Source organism: Harpia harpyja, chromosome 7 (assembly GCF_026419915.1).
Source record: "Harpia harpyja isolate bHarHar1 chromosome 7, bHarHar1 primary haplotype, whole genome shotgun sequence".
NCBI lineage: Eukaryota > Metazoa > Chordata > Aves > Accipitriformes > Accipitridae > Harpia > Harpia harpyja.
Window position 1 is genome coordinate 6351657 of NC_068946.1, and position 25930 is coordinate 6377586.

Genomic DNA, 25930 nt, shown 5'->3' on the forward strand with positions numbered 1-25930 from the left:
GTGGAAGTAGAAGCAAGAGACAAACAAGAGGGAGTTTTTCCTTTTTCATGGGGCTGAGACACAAGGCTCTGTGAGTGCTTTTCTCTTTTCTCTTTTTTTTTTTACTCTTTTTTTTTTTTTTTAATGAGATGCACAATGAAAGGAGGAAAAGCAAATTTAATTATAAAGCCGTGTCTTCCTCCCCTCTCTGTCTTTCCGGACTGGGAAGTGCAATCATCTCCCCTTTGATGCAAGAATAAATTCAGCAGCATACATTGTTAAATTATTATTTATTTAAAATGAAAGGAAATTACTTTCAGTTCAGTGCCAGTTTCTAGCTCAGCGAGAACAGCAAGGGGAGAAAATAAAGCCGCAGCACTTCAGGAGGCAACACCACATACACGTATATGTGTATATTCATAGCTGGTAAAGGAGTTGGGGCAACTGCACTGAAGGGTTGCATGCTGCCCCAGATGTGTATTCTCTCTTGCTAGCAGGCAGCTGTTAAAAAACCAGAGAAAGCAGTGTCTTCTTTAACCCTCTAGAGCCCTCTACATGCTGAGTTGTACCATTATGACACTTAGACCCTTTAAAATAATCCACTATACTGAACTGTAAGACTTCAGTTTGCAGATGAGGAAAGAGAAGCAAAGACAAGTGAAGAAATATGCTCAAGGCCAGGCTGTGGATAGGTGAAAGAGCCAGAAGCAGAATTCAGTAGCTGCAGCCCACCATAGTAATAGACTGCACATGCCTCACATCTTCAAAACAAGCCGAGAACATTGGATGTGTTCTCTGGGAGAGGGGCAATCTTCTTGGAATATCTTTGCACCTTGTGTAGCACAGAGAAGTCTTGGCTCACTGGCTAACACTCCTGCTGCTACCGCAGTGTGAATAGCAGTATTTCACCAAACCAGAACCATTCTTGTTTGTCAGAACATCATATTTCAGAGCAAGCATGGGAAGGGTAAGTGTCAATGCTGCATTTCTCTTGACCCATCATTTCATTTTTCTGGTTATGAGCCAGACACCCCCTTGTCCTTGCAGCACACTGTTAAGAGGGAGGATAAGGCCATCCAGCCTTCAGTGCCTCTATCTGGTTCTATTTCTCTGAGCTGTGAGCAGCCTGGGACTTTGTGTAAGGCCTTAATGAGGCCCAAGCAAAGGTTGACTTAAAAAATAAAAAATTCCTTTATGATCTATGCTGCAGATGGAGCAACAAATGGATAATAAAAGGGCTGGAGACTGGAGGCAAATCCTCCCCTTAGATTAAGGGAAATTAAGTCCTTTGGGGGATGTGTAATGTATGAGGCTTCATTATTCTTCTTGGGAGAAGCAGCGTATGATCCCTTGGTCAGAAAGATAAAAGGATCATAAACTCAAATGGCTCCACATAGTCCGTGTGACTCAGACGGCACCAGAGAATCTGCTGGAGGTAAGCTAGATACAACGCAGCCTGTCTTGTGCTGTAAAAGCAGTTCCTGTGACACTGGCAATCATATTGTCACCATACTTCCACGTCTTCTCAGGGCAGGTGGATACACATTGTCTGCATGGATGTCTTGGCTGGGGAGAGGGTCTTCTGGAGGCAAGTAACAGACCCCAGAAGAGACACGTATTGGAAATAAACCCAGGTCAGGAAGTCTCTAACCCCTCTCTAAGCCCTCCTTCACAGTCCCAGGTACTCACTCTTTTCCTGTGCAGTCTTTCCGGCTGCTCCAGCTCATGCCCACCTCTGCTTTCTTCCCATAGAGGCTCTCCCTGATCCCCACCCCCATCTCTCTTGCACCTACTGAGTCTTATCCACCTTGTGATGCCAAAATACATTTGTTGGCCCTACTCCCAGCTTCTGAATCCTTTTGTTAATTTGACACCACACACACCACACCACACCACCACCCCAAATTTTCAGCTGATTTATACTGTTCCAAGAGGTCCCAACACATCCTGCATCTTTCTGGAGCTTTGGGAGCACATGCTTAACCTGTAATCAGCATGACTCGAAACAACATCGGTGTCTGTCCCTGGAGCAAAAAGAAATAATGTGCTTTGTTCTGCTGCTCCCTATTCAAAGGTAAATTGCTTTTCTTTCCTCCAAGAGCAGATGCTCACTTCTTTTCTTTACCTCTCTCCCCAGTGTCTAACACAGACTTAGGAGAAATCACGTTCTCAGTTTTTTTTATGGAGTTTGAGGATGGAGAGAAGTTGTGTTACTGGGGAACTTGACATATCTCTTATTATTGAATTGTAGATCAAAGACAATGTACGCTCTTGTACTCATCATGGCACTGCACAGGGGAGTGTGTGTGACTATGCACACCTTCTGTATTCCTTCTGTATTTTACCTTCTGTATTCCTGCCATACTTGTAGATTCCAGACACACTTATATCTGTGTGTGTGCCCCTTTCCTTTGTGCATGCCAAGCTGTTGTACATGTATTTTTCTGGACTTGGGCGTATATGTGGGCCTTGTGTAAGTATCTTGTGTGTTCTTGTGACTTGGTACGTGCTATGTCGTTGTTGGTCTGGGGTATGTGTATCTGTGTGCCTGCACTTTTCGGAGGAGCAGGTTGGCTCCTGCTTAGGAGTCAGCATTAGGTTAGCATTAGACTATAAAATCTAGCACCATATAGCGAAACGCTGCAGCTTGCTTTATATTTCTTCAAGTACAGGGCATCACCTTTCTCCTCAGTAGTGGAGCTGGGGTTGATTCCTTCTGCCAGTAGCAGCTCCCTAACAGTAAAATGCCCTTGCCATCAAAGCCATCCAGTCATCATACCTGGAAGTGATTAATACCTACCACAAAGCTCTGTAGCTAGCAAATGGGAAAGCAATTTCTGATTGCTGCTGGTATGGCTGACACCAGAAAGCCCTGCTTAGCTGTGTGAGGCATTGTAATTTGTGGCTTTAAAGCAGGACCACGTGAATCACTACAAACACAAAAAATATTTTTTGTGTCTGTCATCTTGGTTTACTTCTGTGGCTCTGAAGTTCTGAGAAATCCTGGGTGGATTTTCCACTCTTGGCTCACTCTCTCTGTCTCCATCTTTTTCCTTTGTTTCTCTTTCTGCCTCTGCAAAGATGTCACCATGATGAAGCTCTTGATGGATTCCTGGGTGACTCCCACCCGGTGGTGATGGATTGCTGCTCTCTTTGCTGCACGCTCCAGCTGTCTCTGCAGTTCAGTCTGCTGGATTGACAGGGCCTATAAATCACTCTTGGAAGGCAAGGTGCTCTGAGAGCTCTGGCCCCATTTGTGATGTGCTGATGTGACATAGCCTCACATATACCACTTGCACGTGAACAGGGGCGGATTGGGGTGGATGTGGATCTCAGATCTGACTGCCAGGCTTTCATATGCCCCTCTTTGGGTTTGAGGAGGCTGGGTTAGAAGGGCTGGGAACATGCTGTTTCTCCTACTGCTGTTTCTTTTCTGTGCATACAGTGCTTCACAGAATTGAAAAAGGAAGGAGCTGTGATCTGAAAAAATTGTAGAGGAGAATTGGGACAGTGGATGATAAGGAGGCCGGGGTGATGTACCGTGCAGGCAGCTGCAGAGCCTCCTCGCAGAAGATGTGGATAGAAAGTAAGGGAAAGGAAGAGTTTGGATAGTGCTACTATCTTTTTATTAGTCCTCCCTTGCCTTTTTTTGTGTGGAATAGAAGGAGCTGAAGGGCACAGTGAAGAAAGAGCCTTGGGAGGAAAAAAGGGGAATCTCAGCAAGGCAAGCAGGTGAATCTGCATATTAAACTATCCCAGGATGCAAGAGACACTTGATCTTTGCATGTGTCCAGTAATTTGCCAAAGTTGTCCTTGGGAGCTTCTGCAGCAGTAGAACTTCATCCTTTTGATGCACGTGCCCCCTGTGCACCATGGGTATAGCACAGACTCTATCAGTCGTTCCTGTAAAGCGTCCAAACATCTTCCTTGCAAATCCTGCAATTATTTAATGGAAATTCCCTGTTTTCTTTACCCCTGGGTCTCATCAGGGTAATGACAGCCTCACAAATCTCTTTAACCACCTTACCAGCTGTAGCTTTGTGAACCTCTAGAGTGGTCCCCAACAATTGGGGGCCACCATTTTCCACAGGGTGGCAGCAACATGCTTCCATTTTCCACGCCGAGTGATCCCACTTGGGTGCTTCTCTCTCAAGGTTCTGGCTAGGATTAAGCCTGAAAAGAGAAACGTTTTTAGGAGGGAGAGAGGGAATTTGCATGTACTCCATGCAGACAGCATATATCCCCAGAAGCAGCGTCCTGACAATGTTAAGAGACAGCAGAGAGAGCTATATGCAGGATGTTCCTGCTTCTTTCCAATGCAGCATAAACCTGCCTTCCAGATTAACCCTGCTGTTTTGTTCCCTCCCGCACAGAAAGCCCTCAGGGTGGGAGAGAGAGAGATTTTGTTTCTCAGAGGTTGAAACTGTGAAATGACAGATGAAATTTTTATTATGATGATTTTTATTTTTGTGTCTGGGTTTGAAATGATGGTGAAAATTCTCAACAAAAATACCTCATGAATATTCAATTACAGTGCCAGCAACACTTTGCAGTCATGGATTATTTATATATGAAATAACCAAAGCTTCATAAATAATAAAATAGCAGCAATCTCCGCTGTGTTTTATGTTCCCCATAGCCAGCACGGGGGCGGGGAGGATGTGTCTTTGTAGCACATTTACATGCTGTATCAGCCCCTTGCAGGCTGGGAGAGGTGGGGAGGACAGAGGTAGCAGAACAAAGCGTGTGGGTGAAGGCACTGGAGGTGTGGATGTGCACAGCACAATATGTGCACAAGGAAATGTTTCATTTGCTGCAGTGCTTGTGGGTGCATCTGGCTGCAGAGGACTTCTGGTGTAGCATGAGGCATATGTGTTTTTGAGGGCAGAGGTGGGAATACCTGCAGAGGGATTGCAGCAAGGGGACAAAACTTTCAGCCAGGACGTGTTGCTTGTGGGCAAGAACAAACACCTGGCTGTCTTTGGCTTGGTGTAGCTTGACAGCAGCTGTCTATATGGCCATAAACATAGGGGATATCCCCATAATGGACTGCAGTAATAGCAGGGCATTGAGTTGTTTAAGGAAAGGAAGCCCTCACTTCTCAGACTTGGCCCTAATTGATCCATGCTTGGTGGTTTCAGATCATCCAAAAAGCCCCAGGTTGGCAGAGCTAATGATCCCCTCTTGGAAAAGGCTCAGGTTTGCCTAAGTGGGCATAGGTAAAGGGCAGGGCAGTGGGCTTTCCCCCTAGCTAGAGCAGCACCCACTTGCAGTCCCCTCTCCTTTAAGTAAACCTGTGCTTTAATTCCCAGGACAAATCTTCCTCACTCCCATTTTCCAGCTGAACAACTGGCACGTACTATGCAGCTTGTTGTACAAGAAGGAAGCATGATTCTGGGGAATGTCTAACAGAGTTCCTATCCTCCAGCCTAACCCCACTTTTCACTCAATAATAAAGCAGAATAAGACTTAATAGCTGCTTTCCTTATCACCAGACAGCAATGTGAGCACCTGATCTTTGCAGACTCCACTGCTTTCAGGAGAAAGGCTCTTCTGCCCAGTTGCCTTTGCTGGGTACTCAGCAATGAGTAATCCTGTGGGGATGAACAGAGAGAACTGAGCCCTCCATTGCCCGTGGTCTTCCCTCCTTTCCTGAAGGCTTATGCTGATGTCCTGCTCCCTACCGCTCCCACTGGGAAGCACTAAATGCCAAATCAGTAAAAGTGTCATTGGTTGCTTGGAGGGATGATTCATCACTCCAGTTTGGTGGCAGCATATTTATCCCCCCCCAGCCCATCCGGCAAGAGAAAAGAGATAAATTGCTGTCATCTCTTTTTATGGAACATATAATCAGGTGGTAACATGGAGAGTCGCCTCGGCTCAAAGTCATTCAGGATGAATTATTCATTCACTTAAAATGTCTTAAAAAGAAAGAGAAATTGTCTCCCTGATACAGTATCTCTTCCTGGCATTGCTGCAGTGGGGCATTGCTTGAAGAGGCCTGTTCTGATGCATAGCATGAAGTATGGACAGCTCCCCACCAGGGTCCCATGGCCTTCTGCAGCTCTCTGATGGCTGACATAGCACTTCTGCACTGCTCCCAGGGAAGAAGACGCATCTCCCTGCTCAAGATTTGGGAACAGGATGTTTCTTAGCATCTTCCTGAGGGCTTGTCAAGGGGGCTTTGAGTGCACCTAGGCCTTTCTGGGCAAGATCTCTGCACATGGGAGAATTTTAACTCCTCTCTAGGGTCCTCACTGAAAGCTTCTCGCATTTATTTTATGGCTTGAGAATGCCATGGTTCTCAGAGAAAAAAGACTGAGGTGACCTCTTCTGAAAGAGCTTCAGAAGCAATCACCTAGCCACAACTGTACCTCTATCCTGCAGGAGCAGGGAATCCAGGTTTTTAGAGATTGCCTTCTTGCTGCTTCCTAGTCTGTACAAGTGATAATTTCTTATACCTTAAATTCTAATGGCCTTGTTTTGGATTCCTCAGTTGGAACTGACTGAAGCTTTGACTATTTTTTTTTCCTAAACCATCTTATATAGTAAAACATTTCTTGAAGAAGAAGTTTATATAATTAGTCCTGGAAGAACATCTAGCAGCTTGGGAGCATGTCTGAGGCTGCTGAGTCACTGGAGCGGAATTAGACATCTCCCATGGAACAGGCTTTCTACTGAGGTTTACTCATCTTGCCAAAAATTTCACCCAAGACTCTTTCTCAGTATTTTTAGCATTTTGCTGAAAAGTGTGGAGTTTTTACCCACTGGAAAGTGGCCTTTGATTAAAACTTTCCTGAAAAATACTGGTAACTGACAAATATGGACTTTTCATGATTCTGTAGTATTCTCCATCTGGTTATTTGGAATAATAATCAGCTTTTTATATTTACCAAAACAGACCCTTCAATTTAAAACATGTTTCTGTTTGTCTGTGTATTGAAAAATATTGATTATGATTCTGTGAAAAGTTTTGAAAGAACTGAAAATCAGCTTTTCCACTTCCCATCTCAGCTAACAAGGAAGAAGAAAAATGCTCTTGAGCAGAGAAAATTCCCCTGTATCCACTTTCTCCATGTAACCAATTTGATGCTCCTCTTTTTCCAGAGGAATAATATTGAGAAGCAGAAGTTGCTGAGAAGGAGAAAGATTCTGTACCCATATCACTGGAGAAAGATGTGGAAAAGAACCTCCGTATATTCCAGTGGCTTTCAGGTAGGAGATACAACACATAGCATATGTGTTTCTGGGATTGCGTGGTGGTTTGTTTTGTGCTGTGCCATGGGGAAAATTGATTGATTTGAAAAGTTGATTCCTTACTGCATCCTAATCTGTCTGTGCAAAAACATTAAAAACATTCTTATAACACCTAGAGCTACCCTTGCCTGCCTGCCTTTCAAATCTGCCTCCTTGAAGCTCCTCATATGGTGTTCATTAACACACACAAAAAAAAACCTGACGGAAGAGATGTCAGAATTCAGAACTATGAATGTGTGTCCATGCAATAACAATACTGGCAGGATATCTGAAGGGTCCTTGGCATAGTCAGCTGAAATGTTTAGTTATGAGCAGTAAACTATTTAAACCTGAATCCATCAGGAAAACTTGGAAGGGTCTTCCATCTTTCTTGATGCACTCTTTGGTCATTGTCAGAGAGCCATAATTGCTTGATATATTTTATGTCACCTGTCAGAACAGTTGCAAGTGGTGTTTCTTATCACAAAGAGAGTCTGTCTTTTAATAATGAGTACTTTCTTTTGCATGATCTCAATGTGCATGAGATAAATAAACCCTCTACTGTGAGGGAATGATATGTTTTATCCCCGGTTTATGAGTTGGGAAATTAAGGCAAGAAAAGCTACACAAGATATGTGAGAAGTACATGTACAGCCCCCTGACATCATAAGTGCTAAAGTCATCCTTCCTTCTCCACATTCTGGAGATTAAGGAACCAGTTATTAATGAAAACTCTTTGTTTTAATGGCCATTTCCTCTCTGCTGCTCTTTTGGGGAGGGGGTCTTTTTTATTTGCTTTCCACTCATTTATACTCACTTTATATCCAATAACAGAAAAAAATTAAATTACTTTCTGCTAAGAGCAAGGCCATGTGTCTGAGCTCCACACTGTCCTGGAGAACTAGGGCGGTTCCCCTTTGCCATACAGGTAATTCAATTTACAAGGAGTTTGTAAGATAATGGTGAATGAAGCATGAGCTTGTTATGTCCATGGAGAAATTAGTTCTCAAAAGAACACTGATGAAAGAAGTAGGGAAGGAAAACTCAGCAAAACGAAATGAGAAAGGTTATAAACATGTTAAGCTGGGCTTCCCTACTTCAGTGTTTGGAGCTGTCTCTGCTATAAATTGTATTGATTAAGAAACTTATTGGAGCTACCTGCTGCTATCAATTACTTTCCGCTTATTGCTTTCTTTACCTGCTGGGCAGTCGATAGTCTGACAGAACAGAAGCCCCAAGTCTTCTTAACTTAGAGCTCATGAAAGCTGGAAAACAGAAGAAACTAATTTCCACTACTGCTGTTTCCTACTGGAAAGGGAAACAATCCACCTGGCTCGTTTGGGTGGGCTTTTTCTGGTGTCTGGAATTGGGATGGGAGAAGTCCATGACTCTATGGAGTATGAGAAATCCTACAAAATGCTGTGGACTTACGTGACAGGCAGTTCTCAGCATGTTGTCCCATGGTGGAGCTGCCAGTCCTGTCCTGTGCAGTGTGTCTGAAGCTGAATACTGCCTCTAGAGCCTTACACTGCAGAGCAGACAAAGGTATTGTCAGGTAATGAAATAATGATGTGAAAGGGATGGGATAGAAGATTCGTAGCACAGCATAATCCTCTGTTTTTTCCACCCAATGCTGCAGTGACTCTGGTAAGTTAGGGGAGATCGGATCTAACCCTATTCATTTTATGGTAAAAAAGAGGAGAAAGCAATAGAGCCACAAGACCGTGAATGTCAGCAGCCCTTCTGCCGTTCTGGAGTCTCTTTGTAACACCCTTTTATACCCTGCAATGATTCCTCTGTAGCCTGCAGTTTTTGACCCTTCAGGCTCTCTGATGGTGAAGGAAATGATTGGCTGTTTTTGCTGATTCTTTATATAGATCTATATATATAAAAAAGATTAAAAAATAAAGCAAAGTCTAGCTCCTCTTTTCCAAATTCAGACCTCCAGAATCAGAGCAGCCCACAGGATTTTCTTGGCAAAAATCCAGTAAAATAAACGGAAATGAACATCCAAGTTGTTGAAAAGGCTTTGAAAATCTCAGCCTAAGTCCTTAAAAGTCCATTTACTTTCTCACTGCTGTGACTTCAGGTCAGCTTGGGCTCTTGACTTCACTAACTGCTTTAAAACTACCTTGAATTTCTCATCTCTTTTATCCTATGGGATTTTTCTTTCTTTGCCTTTTTTCTCTGACCCATCATAAATCCTTTCTTTTTTCCCTTCTTGCACAAAACCAGCCAGAGATGCAGGGCAGGGGCAATGTGAGAGCGTGCCCGATTCAGAAATACACCCCTGGCATGCCCTGCAGCCAGATCACCTCAGGCTGTTGTCAGTTCTTGCATGCTAAGCAAAATTGGACTGGATGACAGATGCTGAAGGAAACCTGGATTTTATAGGAGACAGTGTTGGGAACCTGTTGGCTTTGCACAAGGCCCTTACGTGTGACACCCACTGGTTTGGTCCTAATGTTGGAATGTGGTATGGGGAATCAGTTGAGGAACCAGTGATTTTGCTCAAATGTTGCCCATTTCCATGGTATTTACTGTGAATTTAGCATTATTTCATCTTCTTTTTTCAACCCTGGAGATCCTCAAGGAACAAGATGCCACAAGTTATTTCGTTGTGTTCAGAAGTCAGTTCCAGTCTTTCACAGTTGCAGTGAAAAGCTTGAACATTTGTCTCAGGTGCGACCTAAAGACTCAGAAGCTAGAAGGCAAAAGAGAGCACTTATTTATAAAAGCATCCTGTTTGATAAGCCAATCTGATGATTATAAAGTGTCTGAGTTGGATTTGAATTCAAGGGACTTAAAAAAGTTCTAAAAAATGCTGACTGCCAGCAGCCCTCTTGCCCATATGTATCTATCTAGTGATCTTGGGTGCCCAGACACTGATACCATAAAGAGGCAGGGAGATCTCAGTACTTTCTAGAAACAAATCCCTTGAAGGCATTTGTCAGTAGGATTGTGAATTGTTAGTCATGTCTGAAAAATCAGGCTTTATGCTGACTGTATGAGTGCTAGTGCCAGTGGGATTTTGAAGGATGCCGTGTGGGCTAATACAAACCGAGCTGGAAAATGTAACATTATCCTTTGTGCCTAGACTGAAGCAGCGCCCTAGCAGGCTCTTGGAGGCAGCTAGTGCATCTGGAAGCACACTGTTAGCAGGGCTGTGCAACTGCATTCTTGACCTGGAAGACCAGAGATCTCAGGGCATTTTTACTTTTAGGGCACTGTTTTTAATTTCTTGTGTTGTGACCATGGTTCAATATGGTGTGAAGGCACTGGCAGCCCATCTGAAGTCTTCCCCTATACTTTTAGCCAGATATGTGGGTCTTTACTTTTTCCTGGTCTTTTGTACCAAGGGCTCTTGTGCTGTTTTCTGCTGAAGAGATGGCTGCATTTAATTTAGATGGACAAAAAGAGACTTCTTAATGTAAAAAGTTGAACATGACTATATATTGCAGAGAGATATTATTTAGCATGCAAAAAAAGGGCAGTCTTAGCCTGGGGTGCCAGGAATTTGTTTTCACTTGTTAGAGTGCAGTATGAACTCGTTAATTTGATAGCGTATATGTAAGTGCTATCTTTCTACTTAAAATTGTGACAAATTCACCCCCAGACATCTCACAGTTACTGCTCAGCTTCACATCTTTGCATCTTGAAAAGTCATTGTGACAAAGGCAATTGAATTTAGATCTGCCTGGCCCCAAATTAATCACTTTTCATACCTGAGCTAAAGGAATTTGCTGAGGTGCTTTATGAGCAAGACACAGGTACGGACTGCGACACAGATTAGCATCTCTGAATCTGCCCGTCAGAGGGCGATGAAATGCTCATGTGGAAGAATACACTGGCAAATGCACATGTCTTCTGCCAGTTCATTTGCCTAGGGTGTATATCTCTCAACTGCCACATTAAAATTGTAATGCCTCTAACAGGTCCTGAAATTACAGTCAGGAGCCATATTCCTCTGACCTTCTCCATATTCTGTTTGGATTGACTCCTTCTGCCAATTTAGCCAGGCAGCCAGAAAGTAAATAAATGCTCCCCACCTGGCAGGTGCAGAAAGGTTAGATTTGCATAAAGTGGCCAGTGTAAATTTCTCCTGTTTGTTGTCACCTCTTCTCTCCAACTGGGAATTCCAAGGCAGAGATAAATGTCAGCTGGAAATAGCACTTCGGTGTCAGCAGTTAATCTCTTCCTGCTATTTCCCTGTAGCCACTTTGTGCTGCTCTTTGCCACGTGGATCAGCCAATCACCTCTTGTGTGAGCCTCTCATTACTGGGCTCTTCTGTTATTGCTTTGCTTACATTCTTGACTTTCCTTTTACATTGTTTCTTTGTAAATTAAATTCTTCTCAACTGCTAAGTCACTGTGCTGAAGTGGTTGTGCGAAACAGCCTGCTACCAGTTTTGTTCCCTGAATGGTTCAGTGTGTCTCTACCCTTTGCTCCTGAGCCTAGGTGGATTAAGAATCACATAGATTCTCTTTTATGTGTTCATTTTATAGCAAGCAGATCATATGAGGCACTGTAGGCCCCCCAGCTGAGAATTCAGTTTTGCAAAGCCCTAAGCTGTTCCTGAGGTCACTGACTGCTGCTTGCTTGCCAATGTTACTGAGAGTCCAAGAGAGTCAATCAGAGTTCTGCATCTTGTGCACTAAAATCTCAGCAGTGCTCCTTTTGTAAGTGCTTGTCTCTTGCTCAGGAACTGTTGACTAGTGGGGATGCCACGACTGAAAAGAAGGAGAATGAGAGCCTCATGAGTGAGTCCAGTTTTTCAGGTCTTTGATTTGGACAGTCATTCAAGGGCCTGCTGCTGGTGCACCCTGTTACACGTTACTCTATAATGGTTGAAAAGAATTCACTAGATGAGAGCAGGGACTCCCCACTCCTGCTTCCCCACTTACTCTGCTTTTAACTCTCTCTGGCTATTAGTGCCACTTAGGAGGCAGAGGACTCTTTAATCACCCTTTTCTCCAGTACCATATCTCTCTGATTTTTTCAGGTTTCCCTTGCTTATTCTGAGTGTTCTTGGTGATCTGCTCCAGCTCTGGTTTCTTTTCCTTCTTAATCTTCTTCTGCTTTCTCTTTTTCTTTCACACACGCACACGCACACGCACACACGCACCTTCAGCCATTAGTCTACAGGAAAGCTCACAGCTCTGTGTTGTAGCTCAACTCAGATCAACCCTTGTCCTTGCGTTTTGAATGGTAACCTCCATTGCTTCAGTTTGTACCAAAGAGACATGTAAGTGTTCTTTGATTTAGCCTGAATCAGAGACAGCTGCTCTTCCCACTGGTTCCAATGAGATTTAACCTAGCCCATAACAACGAGGTCCATATTGCCACGTCCATTCTGCTTTGCCCGTGTGCCAGAGTGATCCTGTCTTCCAAGCAGCCACCTGCCCCCTGTTTTTTCCAGCTGCCTCCATCTGTTCTCAGTAGAGTCCCCAGTTCCTTAAGAGCTGTTTCCTGGCTGGTCTAAACCAGACTCATCCATACCCTCAGAATAAATTGTTCAGTCGTTTTGGCATTTCTCCAAGAACAGTTTGGCCCCTTCATGTTGGACTGTGGTGGAGGATGGCTTTCTGCTCTGTCTTGCCTTCTGTAATGTGTTCAAAATGCACTGTTTCAGACAGCCTCTCCAGTGCTGCTATTGCTGCCTTCAGTGAGAGGGAGGAGGTAAAAGAAATAGATCGGTAATTTGGTTCTAAATCACTTCCCCAACAAAGCCAGTGGTGAAGGTCACTTGTAATGAAGCTGTCATACAGGTAAGGCCTCACAATCAGGGAGAAAAAGAGGAAAAGGAAAATGAGGCTGGAGATGAGTTCATTGTAATCTTGAAGCAATTTCATGGAGATGTAGGTGTTTGGATTGAAGTCCGGGATTCTAACAGGAAGGTCACAAGAGAGAAACTGCTTGTGTGGAGTTTGTCTGTTGTAGGAAAGTCCTTTAGGGGTGCTTAGCCCTAACTGTATGAAAACCTATGAGCAGAGTCCCATGCTCCAAGCTCTTTGGGGGAAGGAAATTATGAGATTAAACCACTGTGACCCTGCCTGAATGCCTACAAAGTGACTAGGCATAGATTCACATCCCCTCAGAATTGCAGGAGGGTTTGCATGAAGGTTTGGAGACCCCAAATCCATTCCCATAGCAGAGTGGTAGTGTGGAGAAAAGAATCTCTGATTTGCAGGAAAAGGAGAAAATATGATTTCTTAATCAAAAACATTTATAAACTGTTGAAAATCCTTTTTTTGACATTTAAAATTTATGCTTTCAAACAAGAAATTAATTTACCAAAAAAAGTAAATATGTCTTTTAAAGGTTGACATAAAATGAATTGGTTTTAAATTATTGCAAAGAAACCTATTGACTGACCCAACTTGATTTTTTTTTAGACAGGGAGTTTAGGTTCAGAAAGATTTTTGTGGTATTTGATTTTTCATCTGGTTTCAGGATCAAAATTATTGTTTGTCAAGATTGACGTTCTCTGGCTTCCATCTCAGGCTAGCACTGTGCCTGGATGGGGGCTGCCTATGGCTTTGGTGTCCTGTATGAATCCACTCCCTCTGCTGCAGTTCAGCTCAGACCCAATGTCTTTGTTGGCACAAAAAATTGTACCCATGTAGCCAAAGCTTGGCAGCTCGATTCACCCACCCAACAGTAGGCCCAGGACACTTGAAAAAATGCTGCGTGCACAGGGCTGAGACTTGCATGTGAATCCTGAGCGCTCCCCTTAGTGCTGCTTGTCCCCCAGCTCAGTGCCTCCATTCTCATCTGCCCAAGTCTCATCCTGGCTCCCAGTGAAACAAATTGTTCATTGATGCAGCTTTTGATTAAATTTCTTGCCTCTTTTCCAGAATTATTTCCCCTGGGATTTCCAGAAAAGCACTGCAGCAGAGAGGAGTGGGAGTGAGGGAAGGAAGAACAAGCAAGGTTCCCCCTGATATACAGCCTTGAGAGCTGCAGAGATGTTCAAGAGAGGGAGATGGGATGACCTGTCTTTATGGTGACCCTGTAGGGTGCATCATAATAACTGTTCATTGAAATCCATGGGAGGGGGTGTGAAATTTAGTGTGAAAATATTTCCTGTTGGTGTCCCTGGATCTAACTCCCACCGTCCCCCCTTCTCACCCACCATCACAGATTTCTTGTGATCTCTGGAGAACCCAGATCCCTAGCCCAAAGAGAGCATTATTTTAACCTGGCACTTAGCCCCCAGGACTCGGTGATATTTATACTGTCAATGGTGGGAAGAGGAAAAGAAATAGTGCACTTGCTGGGTTTTACAGTTCCTCTCATGTTTATCATCATTGAAGTTCACTGGAAAAAGACTTCAGGAAAGACAAGCAGGAAGTAAATCTCTTTCTTCTCTGGGGAGGCTGTTTGGATTGTGAAAGATTTCCATGACCAAATTTAAAAGGAACTTTTCAAACTGCTAGGCAGGGGAATTTTATAGAATAAACCATGGATTTCAGAGGGTACCCTCAACAAATAGTGGTGTATCTCTTGGGTGCAGTGCCCTTTGGGGAGGGCTTTGGCCCACTGATGATGAAAAGGCATCAGTCATCCTTTACAGCAGTGTTTTGACAGTTGCTTAACTGTGGTGTAAGAAACTGCATGAGAAACCAGGCATGTTGAACTAGACTTTTAAGTGTCTTTCAGGGCTTCTGGAATGAAGCCTAAAAGGAAAAGTCTTGAGGGTTGTTTTGTCATGGGCTTTTGTTGGGGGAGGATCTCAAGTGTCTGTGCTTTGGGCACGACAAAGCCAGCATCCTTGGAGAGCTTATTATCACAACTCCTTGAACAACTGGCCACTCCCAGAGGGCCTGCATGTACAATAATGCAATGAAGAACTGTTGCCTTCAGTCTCAGGCTAGAGCTCTTCTACATCACACCCCCTGCCTCTTTGTACAGCTCTGGACATGTGGCCTTTGGCTAATGAAGCTGTCTGGAGCTCTGAAAGCCCAAGCATGCTCCTAGCGCTCATTATCTGGCTCCTACAGCAGGAGCCTCCACCAGCAGCAGCCTCACTTAAATATCTGTTATTTCGTAAGAACCAAAAGGATCAATACAATTGGAAAAGCAATTTGGAGATTCCCCATTTCATGGGGAAAACAGTGCAGGTAATTAAACTTGACAAAACTTTTTGATAAGTGACTACACCTTTGAAGGAATGTAATCTCCTTTCACGAGCATAGTGTCTATATCCTGATGCGTACCACGTGCATATATAGTCACAATGGCAGGCATATATACCCGTTTGAGCACATGCCAATGTATATGCAGTATACACAGCTTATATGCAATATCATGAACTTGTGCAAGTAAAGAAATATTCTTGGTCATAATACTGCGTAATTCTGCCCATATGTGTGTAAGTGGTGATGCGCACACATGACAGAAGCTTGGAAATGATAGAGAAATAGTTAATAACTCCCACGCTCTGCTTACATTTTTTTCAGTTACAAAATATGCTGTAGCCAAAAACGTTGGTTTGTTTGCTGCAACTTTCCATCAGCGCCCCTCTGTCCTAGTGTTTGGTTTTATTTTACTTATTTATTTGCGTGTCACACCTATGATGATGCCTTTGTTAAAATCCAAAAAAAGCCCATCAATGTAGTGGACGAATAAATAAGCCTCCAAGGTTTAACTTAGGCACGTTCAGATAATCAGATCTCCCAAAAGCATACTTTGGAGCGGCGTCACCTCGTGTTGCCCTGTGGCATAGCAGTGAAAATGGATCTTTTCCAATATTTAAAAAAAAATCTGAAATTTTCCTGCAGAGTTTTTGTACTAGAAAATCGTGTCCTTGGTTGCAGGCTCATCTGTTAGACAATGCATCTTGACGTCATACATCCTGAGCCAAGCTGTGGTCCATCGTTTCCTGCTAGAACACATAATTGGGCTGGGGAGCAGAGAGCAATTGTGGGATACAAAACCAACTCTCCACGGGACTCTTTAAAAAGATTTTTCACAGTGGGAGCTGGCCACGTTCCCCTGAGCTGCACAGATGCTTGAAAAGGGGGCTTGAATTTCCATGGCAACAGGCTGCATTCTGCTGACTCTGGTAGTCTGTCAGTCTCCGGATATGTCTGTCACCCCTGGTGCTCTGAGTTTCAAGGCCAACAATGTGTGATGGACAGAGATTGAAGTGGGGTTGTGCTGGGGTCAGACATCTTGGTCAAGGGAATGTACTACTAACACACCAGGGTAGAGGCAGTGTGAAGTTAAGATGATACAGGAGAATCCTCTGGTCTGGCTCAGACATCAGTTACAATAGGACCTTGCTAGTTGAGCCATAGTCTGGTTACTAGGAAGCTCAAAGGCATCATGTCACAATATCATTGTGTCCTTGTCTAGCTCCTCTCATCTGAAAAGCTCATTTTTTATATACGTCAGATGACAAAGTCTCACAGTGTCTCTGTGAGGCAGTCACAGTGGGGAAACTGAGGCAGCCCTAGGAAGTAGCTAGATATACAGAAAATGCTAGTGCCAGAGCTAGGAGCAGGATCAAGAAGTTCTCGTTTCCTCTGTTCCCCCACCTCATTGTGAGGAGCTATCATCTTTCATGTAACTTGTTAGAGTAGGAGGATATTCCTGGTTATTTCTTGAGTCACTTCTAAGAAGAAAAAACATTTAACACGCACATACTCAAAATAGTAGGTAAATATGTTATAGTGGAATAGAGGACAGTAGCTATGGACAAATCTGAGGAAAGGGAATTGTGAGCTAAGAGATAAGGGTGGGATGGGCTGAGGAGTTTTCTATTTCTGGGTGGGATTGAAGCAGAGGAGGAGGGCAAGGTGCATTAATGGCGGTGTGAGGCTGAGTACAACCTCAGAGGCATAGGAAAGGCTCTGTCTGTCTTGAGTTTATCCTGAGTTCAGTGCAAGCTCAAGGACTGGCACAAATTTTGTTTCCCATGACCCATGTATTTCCCATGAGCTGCAGGAAAAATATGGGTTACAGCTTACAAGAGAGCGTTTACTGAAAGGGCTGTGCATTACTGGAGCCAGAACATTGGACCTGGGGGAAAGGGCAGACAGGCTCATAAAGGAGGTTGCTGTGATGATCTTTGAGATCTTTGCCAAGCTGCCTGGAAATGTCTTCTTTTAACATGTATATGATGATCCTGGTTTTCTGTTGTCACACGAAGCCACTCCAGCACAGAGGCACCACTTGTGGCAAGCTGGGCTGAGAGGAGGAGCTGAGGGAGGGGGATGGTGTGCCGTCCTTTTCCATCATGTGGGAACATATTGGTGTGGCTGTGCTGCAAGATGGAGGGGGGTGGCAGGCAGAGCACTAGCCTCAACTAGCTGCACTAAGGGGGAAAAAATGTATCTTGGCCCCCTTGGGGACACCACTCATACTGTGAAAGAGATATCCAATGAAGACGTCACTTCTGTGTGTGCAAATGGGAGAGGAGTGGGACGGAGAGAGCTGCATCCCCTTTGAGAACTGGGTTATCCTTAGGGAACTGGCATGCAGGGGAGACTGAGCATCTGTAGGCTGGCAGGCAGCATTTGCCTCTGCTGAGCAAGTGTGTTTATCTCTAGAGCTCTCAGCAATGTTTATGGCTGAGGAAGGGTGTAAATCTCATCGGATTCAAGTCCTTGGTGGATAATTATTCCCTCCTTCTTCCACCCCCACTCCCCATGGGCTCCTGCCCTGGATATGAGACGCTGTTCACAGATTATAAATGGATGCAATGCTATGCTTAATGTGGAGAGACACCTTATAATCAGGTGAGGCACAGGGTGGGAGGTGAGGCACAGGGTGGGAGGCAGCTTGCCAATTCCTGCTCCTTCCCATGTGTAGTCAGTCCCTGAGCCTCCCGTCATGCTCATCTTTGGGAAGCTCATTTCTTCCATTTCCCCTTAAAATGACTTGTAGCCTATAAAGCCTGGAGCAGGGCAGCTGCGTGCTCAGAATACTAAGGTGCCGTCCCTAACAGGAGAAGGTGGCGGGGTGCAGGGAGGGAGGCTGTGCCACTCTAATTCCACATCAGGACTCTGGTTTGGCTCTTGCAGCTTATGAGGCTATCAAAGCCTCTCACTTAATTACAGCCATAGCAATCAATCTTTCTTCCTGTTCATTACGCTTCCAGCCACGGTTAGCAGTATTTTTATTCTTGAGGCCTCAGGAGAATTTTCAGTTCATAAGGCATCACAGCCAACCATAGTGACTGGTATGGGTTGTGTCCATAGGAGTGCATTCCTGCCCCATGGCTGGAGGAAAAGTGTGGGGCAGTAAAGCTTGGGACATCTGGCACTGTGAGATTTGGTTCTGTTTTGCACGATGAAGGTCCATTGAATGGGCCCTGTGCCTGGAGAGGCATACAGGGCTTTGCATTAACTTGACATGACCAGCTGAGTTGCTAGAGCCCTTGCACAGTGGCAGTTAGTTGTTCCAAGGCATTATGACTGGGCTGAGTGTAACATATCAAGTCATTATGGCATTATCTCTTCATTACACGCAAAGTGCTGTTGGAGCTCAGGGAGGAGCACAGGGACAAAGACAGAGAGGAGGGAAGCGGCTCATTAGCTGCCCAGAGGAATCAAGCTGAACATCTCTTTTTCTCAGGCAGAAGCTCTGTCATCACCTGCAAAGAACAAGTCTATTAGAAATTAGGGCTTGCTGAAGGACAGCTGTGTGTATCAGTATGTGCATGTGCTAATACACACGTAGAGCATGTCACCTACATACACCCCTACCCCTGGACCAACTAACACACATACAATGCACATCTTGCATAATCCCATAATGCAAGAACAAGCAACTTCCCTTCCATCACTGTCCACTTAAATTTAGAAACACAGATACCAAAACATGCTCTTGCATCTACACACATGTTCATCTGCTTTATAGGGACTGCTTACAACCGTGTCCAACACAGTCACATCTAACAATCTCACATGTGCTTACCCTCCTACCAGAGTATGCACAGCAACTGCACCAAGCCTACGCCCTGTGGACAGGGAGTTCTGTCTCCCCTGTATTCACTTCCTCTGTGCTCATACTGTGCACTCCAGTGCATTCTGTCCCTTCAGCTGTGAAATCTGCTTCTACGCAGATGCATTCACCAGCACAAGTATGTTCTTTCTTTTCCCTTCCTTCCAATTTTCCTTTATCTTGGTTTCCATGAGTTCTGCTGGCATGCACTGGGGCTCCCACAGGTTTTCCCACAATCATGCCCTGTCAGAACCAGCTGGAGCGCTTGCAGCAAACACAAGGACTGGCAGAGTGAGCTGGCACAATGGCTAGATGAGCTTTCTGGTGTAAGGCCCCCTTTCATGGGGGCCAGGAAGCACTGCAGCTTGCATGTTATTCTGGATGAAGCATGGGAAACAAAATCCTAGTGATCTCTTAACTCACCCACCAGCTGCTGGACTTTTGTCTGCAGTGACTCCTTATCCCTGCTGCTCTCCCTCATCGGACATGGATCAGGAGGCCATTAACTTGTTTACTCCATGCTGGCCCCAGCCTCACAGACTTCTTGCTGGACAATATATCAAGAAAAAGCATTTGGCAAGATTTATGGGGCTGTTGCTGCCAACTGTGGACTGTGGAAAGTAAAAAATGTCCTTTCTGAGGCAATAAAATATAAAACGGGACCCAATTTCTCTCCAGGGTAGGAATCATTATGTTTGACAATGCTGTAAAACACATGGCGCTACAGCACGGGGGTGAGAGCCAGAGTAAACGCTGCCTTCGGAAACCTCATTCATTGCAAAGCTCGGATGTGTGATTCATTGCAAAACAAGACAGGAAGGGTCTTGGGTGGAGACAGTCTCCCTTCAGCCTTTCTCTTCTCTGAAAGGACTGGAAATCCCTCTACAAGCTTTGCACAGATTTTCTGAAACATTTTAAATTCATTCTGTTAAGTTGGAGTGAGTACTCTGGGTATATACAGTAAGACTGGTTTACTTCTTTATTAAATCAGTTTAGCTTAATTGGCTCACAGAATTATTAAACTGATGGAGTTATATGAAAGAGTTTTCACTAGTTAAACTGTACCAATTAGTAATCAGGCCTGATAGACCTGAATCTTTTTCTTTGTGCCAGAGACTCTGGGCTTTGTACAAAGACTTTGTACAAAGACTTTGTCTAGGGGAAAAAATAGCTCTCAGCTGATTAATTTCCACTTGTATGTCTGCCTATTTATCCTTCATTTCATCTACACCTATTATTGTGGTGGTCTGTATATACTGTGCATCTCTGGCAATGTTACTGTAGTGAAATGCCAACTACAACAGTTTGATTTAAGTTACACTATGATAGGGAAGACCTATATTTCTAAAATCTATCTGAGGTGAGGGAAAGAGAAGGTGTTATGTCAGGCAGGAGTAGAAAATGAAGGAAGGTGAGAGATGTAGCTGTAGGGCTCAGTTGTTCCCCTGGGTGTCGATGGGAAAGAGATGTTCGTGCTAAAAATATAGTGCAAACTGCATTGTCTCATCTCCTATGCACTGTGCTCTGCAGAGCATGTGTGCCCAGCAAAGTTATGTTAGCCCGGTGGGAGAAGCATCTTCTCTGGGTCCTTTTAACTTCATGTCAACATTTCCAATTCTTAATAAAATCAGATTGCCTCAGGACTGAAAATTCTTGATGTTCAGTTCTAGGAGGGCAATAATGAAAAGAGAGCCCTTTGAGAGGAAGAAAAAGTATACTGGGCAAGTCTGAGATTTCTGTCCTTTTCTCTAGGCTGACTTCTCCTGGAAATACACCCTGTTCTTGCTTTGTGAGCGCTAACCACTGACTCTGCAATAGTAGTGGTGTCCCAACAGTCTTGTGTTTGGCTGTGCTTGATGCTGGATGACCCTTGGTAGATCAGACAATTTATGTTTTAAAGGGGGCTGGGGAAAACATAAGGTGGATCTGTCCTTCATTCTATGTATCTCAGGAAATTCAGTGTAAATGCAAAAGGCAGCGAGATCACCTCAAGCCAAGACAGCAGGGGTTTTTGGCTTACCAACAGCATACCTCTTACTACCAGAAAACAGAGTACTCCAATAAGTGGTTGCTTTGACTGCATTTGTAGATGCAGACGTTTACCTGAGTTGGGGCACTGTAATCAGCTGACAGCTCCAAAGAACACAATAATAAAATTTTGAACAAATGCTATTCTGGATTAATGGTTACCACTACCAGCAGGACAAGATTCCTTTGATCCTCGGCAGTACACATTATTGTTAGCTTTTTCTTTCTCCAGTGGATTCCTTCTTTAATGGATAAGTTTCTTTTCTGGAATATTCTTAGATTCTGCTTATCTGGTTTCAAATGCTTTGAATCCAACTAGGGCATAATTTACACAAGTATTGAACATACCTTATAGCCTGTAGTATGTGTCCCATTATATCCTAATAAATCTCTAGAATATGGACTATATGGGCTAAATTTTCACATGGTCACAAACTAAGGCCAGACTATTTGAAAGAGGTAAACACTCCCTTGATCTCTCAAATGCTGAACTATTTGGGAATTCTGATCCATGTGGTGATGAACTGCATCTCCCTGCTACTGCCTCCCCTTGCTTCTGCCCAGCTCCTTCCACAATCTGTGTTTTGTACATCACAGGCACTTTGGAAAACATGCAAAAAGACCAGTCCCCACTGGCTCTAAAACACTACAACATTTTCACACAGCAACTGCTGCAGAATAGGTAAGTGTATTATATAAGGCACTCTTAATGTCAGGCAAAGGCAGTGGTGTGATTATGATGTGTGAAAGAAAATGAAAGAACTCTTAAAAACAAAGGAAAAAGAGGTGAAAAAACACATTGAGGGCAGCAATTTCTTGTTTGGACAAAAACTGGTTTTAGTGAAGAACCCCTTTTTTATTTCTCCTGGTTCTCCTTATCATCTCCCAACACCGTATCTCCCTCTTCTATCAGGAACCTGCTCTGGGGTTTATTCTTTACTATGCAAGCTTGTCATGTCTGTGTTTAATGAAGTTTAATTATCTTCTGAGATTCAATGAATAATTATAAATCTCTTCAAGATGCAATCACAAGCACTTCATGGTTCATTAACGGTGGAAAATCAATTGTAATTCACGTAATCCCTCTCTCCTGACCAGCCATACGCTTGTCCCCCCTGTGCACCTTGTTGTTCCTCCCTCATTTCAACACTGGGGAATACATTAATCTATTTTCCTATGAAACAAGTTAGAGTTTAGGGTAGGGGCAAAGAATTGGAGAATGCAGGAAGTGGGAGATGGGAGCCTAGACAGCGAGGTTAGATAAGCCTACAAGTGAACTCCGTCTCATGCTGTGGGTGCTTTGGAGGTGTTATGAGCTCCAGATTGCCAGTTTCCTCGGTTTAGAGACACTCACCTCCAAGAGTGTAGTGGCCTCCCTTTGGGAATTGCCTTTGGCTGTATACATCTTGTCTTCCTCTTGATCTGGTCTTCAATTTGAACTCAAGTTACAATTTACCCTGTTGAAAATCTCCTGAGATCTGTGAGCCTTTGCACTATTTGAAAAATAAGGACTGAAAGTTTGTTTTTGTTGGGACTGAAAAAGCTGGAGGTGTCAGCCCTGGCACAGGAAGCTATTCAGTGCTATCTTTAACTTTCTAAACGGCAGGCTGCATGTGAATCTAGCTGCACAATGATCCTGGAGTGACCTTTCTAATTGAAACTCTTTAACCTTTCAGCACAATTATAGCTACAAAATTTTACTGAATGCAGAAAAGATGGTTGTTTTTTAATTTTTTTCTAAAGGTTAAAAGATTGAAAAATAAAAGAGAAAGTGAGATAGAGAAAGAGGGATGGAAATTAATGCAGTTAAGTTGCAGTTTCCAGCAGCCCCAGGAGAGCTCTGCAATGAAGATGACATTTCCATACAATTGACATTTCCTGGCTGAGGCAGTCCTCTGATTTGCAGCTGCTTGTGTGCGAAGACCATCATGAAGAGGATCATTTAGTTTCTCATATTCATCAAATGGGATTTAATTTTCCCCCATCCCCACATACCCCGCATCTCCTTTCCAGAACTGGTACAAGCTGCGAACTCTGCCTTTCCTTCACCTTTTGTAGGGGTGACCTTTGCCAAACCTCCTTCTTTTTCAGCTCTCTGTGGAGTTTTGCAGAAGTGAGACTTGCTTTTTACTGGAAAGATGGGTGGGATAGGAACAATGGCTCTCATGATTTCAACTTCCAGGTTTGGAGTGAGTTTCTTTGGTTTTTTCCATTTATTTGTCTGTTTGCATGTTTGTGTTTGTGTATACATCTCTTCTTGGCAGAAGTTGCTGTATGGCACTACAAGGACTCCACGCAAAGCATATCTTTGTGGCTTTCAGGGTCTGCAGGCTCATATATAGGCTTCCAGCATCTTAAACACAAGTCCTTCATGGGTGGTAACTTCCTCCTGGGCACAGGTTGCTGTGGAACAGAGCAACTTTTCTTCCAGATTGTAGAAATTTTTCCAAAGTGCATGTATCAAACTGGAGATGTATGCTCCATGACACTACATTGCTTTGAATCTGCTTAACTCAATTTAGTTGAGTAGGATATGCATCTTCAGCTGAATTATTCCTCTTCAATAAATATGTTGCTGCAGTAATCAATTGGCATGTAATTAACAAACAATAACTATCTTATTAAACCTAAATGAAATGCAAATGCAATTTGGATTAATTTAGATCCCCAGTGACGAGTTCCTTTGCTTCCCCTTCAGCCATTGCTCCTCTTGAACAAGAGCTGCTGCCACGGCTGTCACTAGATACAATAATTGGCATGCTGCCTTCTAGGGCCGTGTTGAACCAATGTTTCATGCATGCCTTGTGCTTGCACAGCAAGTCACTATGGGCAAAGCTGGATCAGTTCAGTCAGCAGCTGTAGGCCACAAGGCACAGTGCTTTTATTAACCCTCTAATCCTGATACTTTCCTGTAGGGGCACTTCAGACAGCACAGAGATCAAGGCCAGCCCTTTCTTTTCACTCCTTGCCACCAGTGCCATAGCTTCTGTCTTTGCCCCAAACCATGGCTATTCTCAGCCTCTGCCTCAGTCCCTCTAATCAGTGCTTTGCTACCTCTCAGCGCCTGGCGGGTGTGCAGCTGCAGCAGTTCCTTAGACTGAAGCCGCAGCTGCTGTATATGTGCTAACTGCTTGCCCTGTCGCTCCACTGTCCCTTATTGCAGCTGCTCCCCTGCCTATCTCTCCAAACTGGGCTTTCTGAACGTTGCTGCTCACTGAGCACAAGGGTGGATTAATGCAGTTCCTGGCTGGGAGCTGTTGTGTTGCTGGGAGGCCTGATGGATGGATGAGAGTAAACTAGAAACCCCAGCAACTTGGTGAAACAGGCTTTGCTAGCAATCAGATAATGTTATTGTCCTGATCAAATCTGAATTCAGGTGGTTACCAGCTGTGTACCATGGGACAGGATTTTGAATCGGATGACACAAATTAGAGACAACATCTAAGGCACAGTTGTCCTAACTTGCCATGTAACATTGATATGCGGTGCTCACAACACACACTTTCAGCTGAGAAATGGTTGTGTTCAGTGGTGAATGAGCTGATCTTTACCTGGTGTCATCCAGGGTATTGGAGCAACACTCAAGGCACTTGAGTTTGTTTCTGGCTCGGCCAGTAATCTGCTCTAATACCTTAAGCAAGTGATTTAATCTCTCTGTGCTTTCGTTTTCCTGTTTATAAAATGGCTATAATGATACACTCTTTCTGCATAAAAAGCTTCAATATCTTTTTTTGAAAAGAGCTGTGCAAGACTAGATGTTTTCTTTAATATCCTCTACTTTGATGTTTTGTGAAAATAAAAGACACTACAGATGAGATGATTAGATACAAGTTTGATAACTGTTGACAGATTGTTATTAGCAAGAAAGCCACTGGAAAGCATTCCTTGCAGATTTTGACCATCATGGGCAAATTCTTTCCTATAAATGTACCCCCCAAATCTTACTTGAGCACAAGTTACCTTTTGACCCTGCTTACACTGAGAGAATTGATGACTGACAAAGAAATTATTTAGGAGAGAAGCTGAAGATAGGAATGGTATGCTGGTAGATAATTGTGCTTCAGTTACACAGAGTAACAGAAAGACTTTGATGAGTGGTATTCCTGTTGTCTTAAATGTGTCTACAAAAGAAGGCTACTCCTGTAAAACTAAACTGCCTCTGAACTTCTTTCAGAGGAGAGATACACATTCATAGAATGACAGAAATACTTTAGCATCTTTTAGAGAAGAAGTGCCAAGCAAAATGGAAACTTCTGCCTTAAATTTCCAAACTAGGATCTCCAGGACATATTCACACAGCTTTTAATTAATTGATGGTTCAATTCCTGGCATCTTGCAGGTGCAAGGTAAGGTAGTCTGAGAGCACATCTCAGATATTTTGCAATTCCTCATGCTGATTTAGGCCTGTTTCTCAACCCAGAGGAGCTGAATAGGAGTTTATCATTGCTTCAACAGAGCAGGGGCAAGCCCTTTACAGAAGGAGGCTTTCATTACTGTGCAGTGGTGAAAAGAGTCACTTACAGGGCCAGAATGTTTCAGTGGTGAGGTCTCAGAAAGAAATCCATGTATGCTTCCAATGCAGATTAGCGTAATTTAATAGAGCCCAGCATTCAGGATCCACCAGATCCATTGTGCATAGGCTATGGTGGATATAAACTGGCAGTGGGCCATTAATGTGCAGACTTACAGCTGCTGAGGATCTGGTCTAGTGTGATAAACTGAAAAAATAGATAC

General features: G+C 43.8%; 1 protein-coding gene across 5 annotated transcripts in view; it reads left to right on the forward strand.

Annotated features, from left to right (window-relative positions):
• Positions 1–25930, forward strand: part of UBIAD1 (UbiA prenyltransferase domain containing 1) — a 105781-nt gene that overhangs the window by 38092 nt on the left and 41759 nt on the right. The window contains exons 4-5 of one of the 5 annotated variants that reach the window (XM_052791697.1): positions 7087–7194; positions 14074–14205. In XM_052791697.1, the coding sequence (XP_052647657.1) occupies positions 7087–7194; positions 14074–14160 (195 nt within the window). In that variant the 3' untranslated portion in view covers positions 14161–14205. Of the gene's footprint in view, positions 1–7086; positions 7195–14073; positions 14206–25930 lie in introns of those variants that run through there. The other 4 variants (XR_008235908.1, XM_052791702.1, XM_052791703.1 and 1 more) reach the window with 4 other exon arrangements.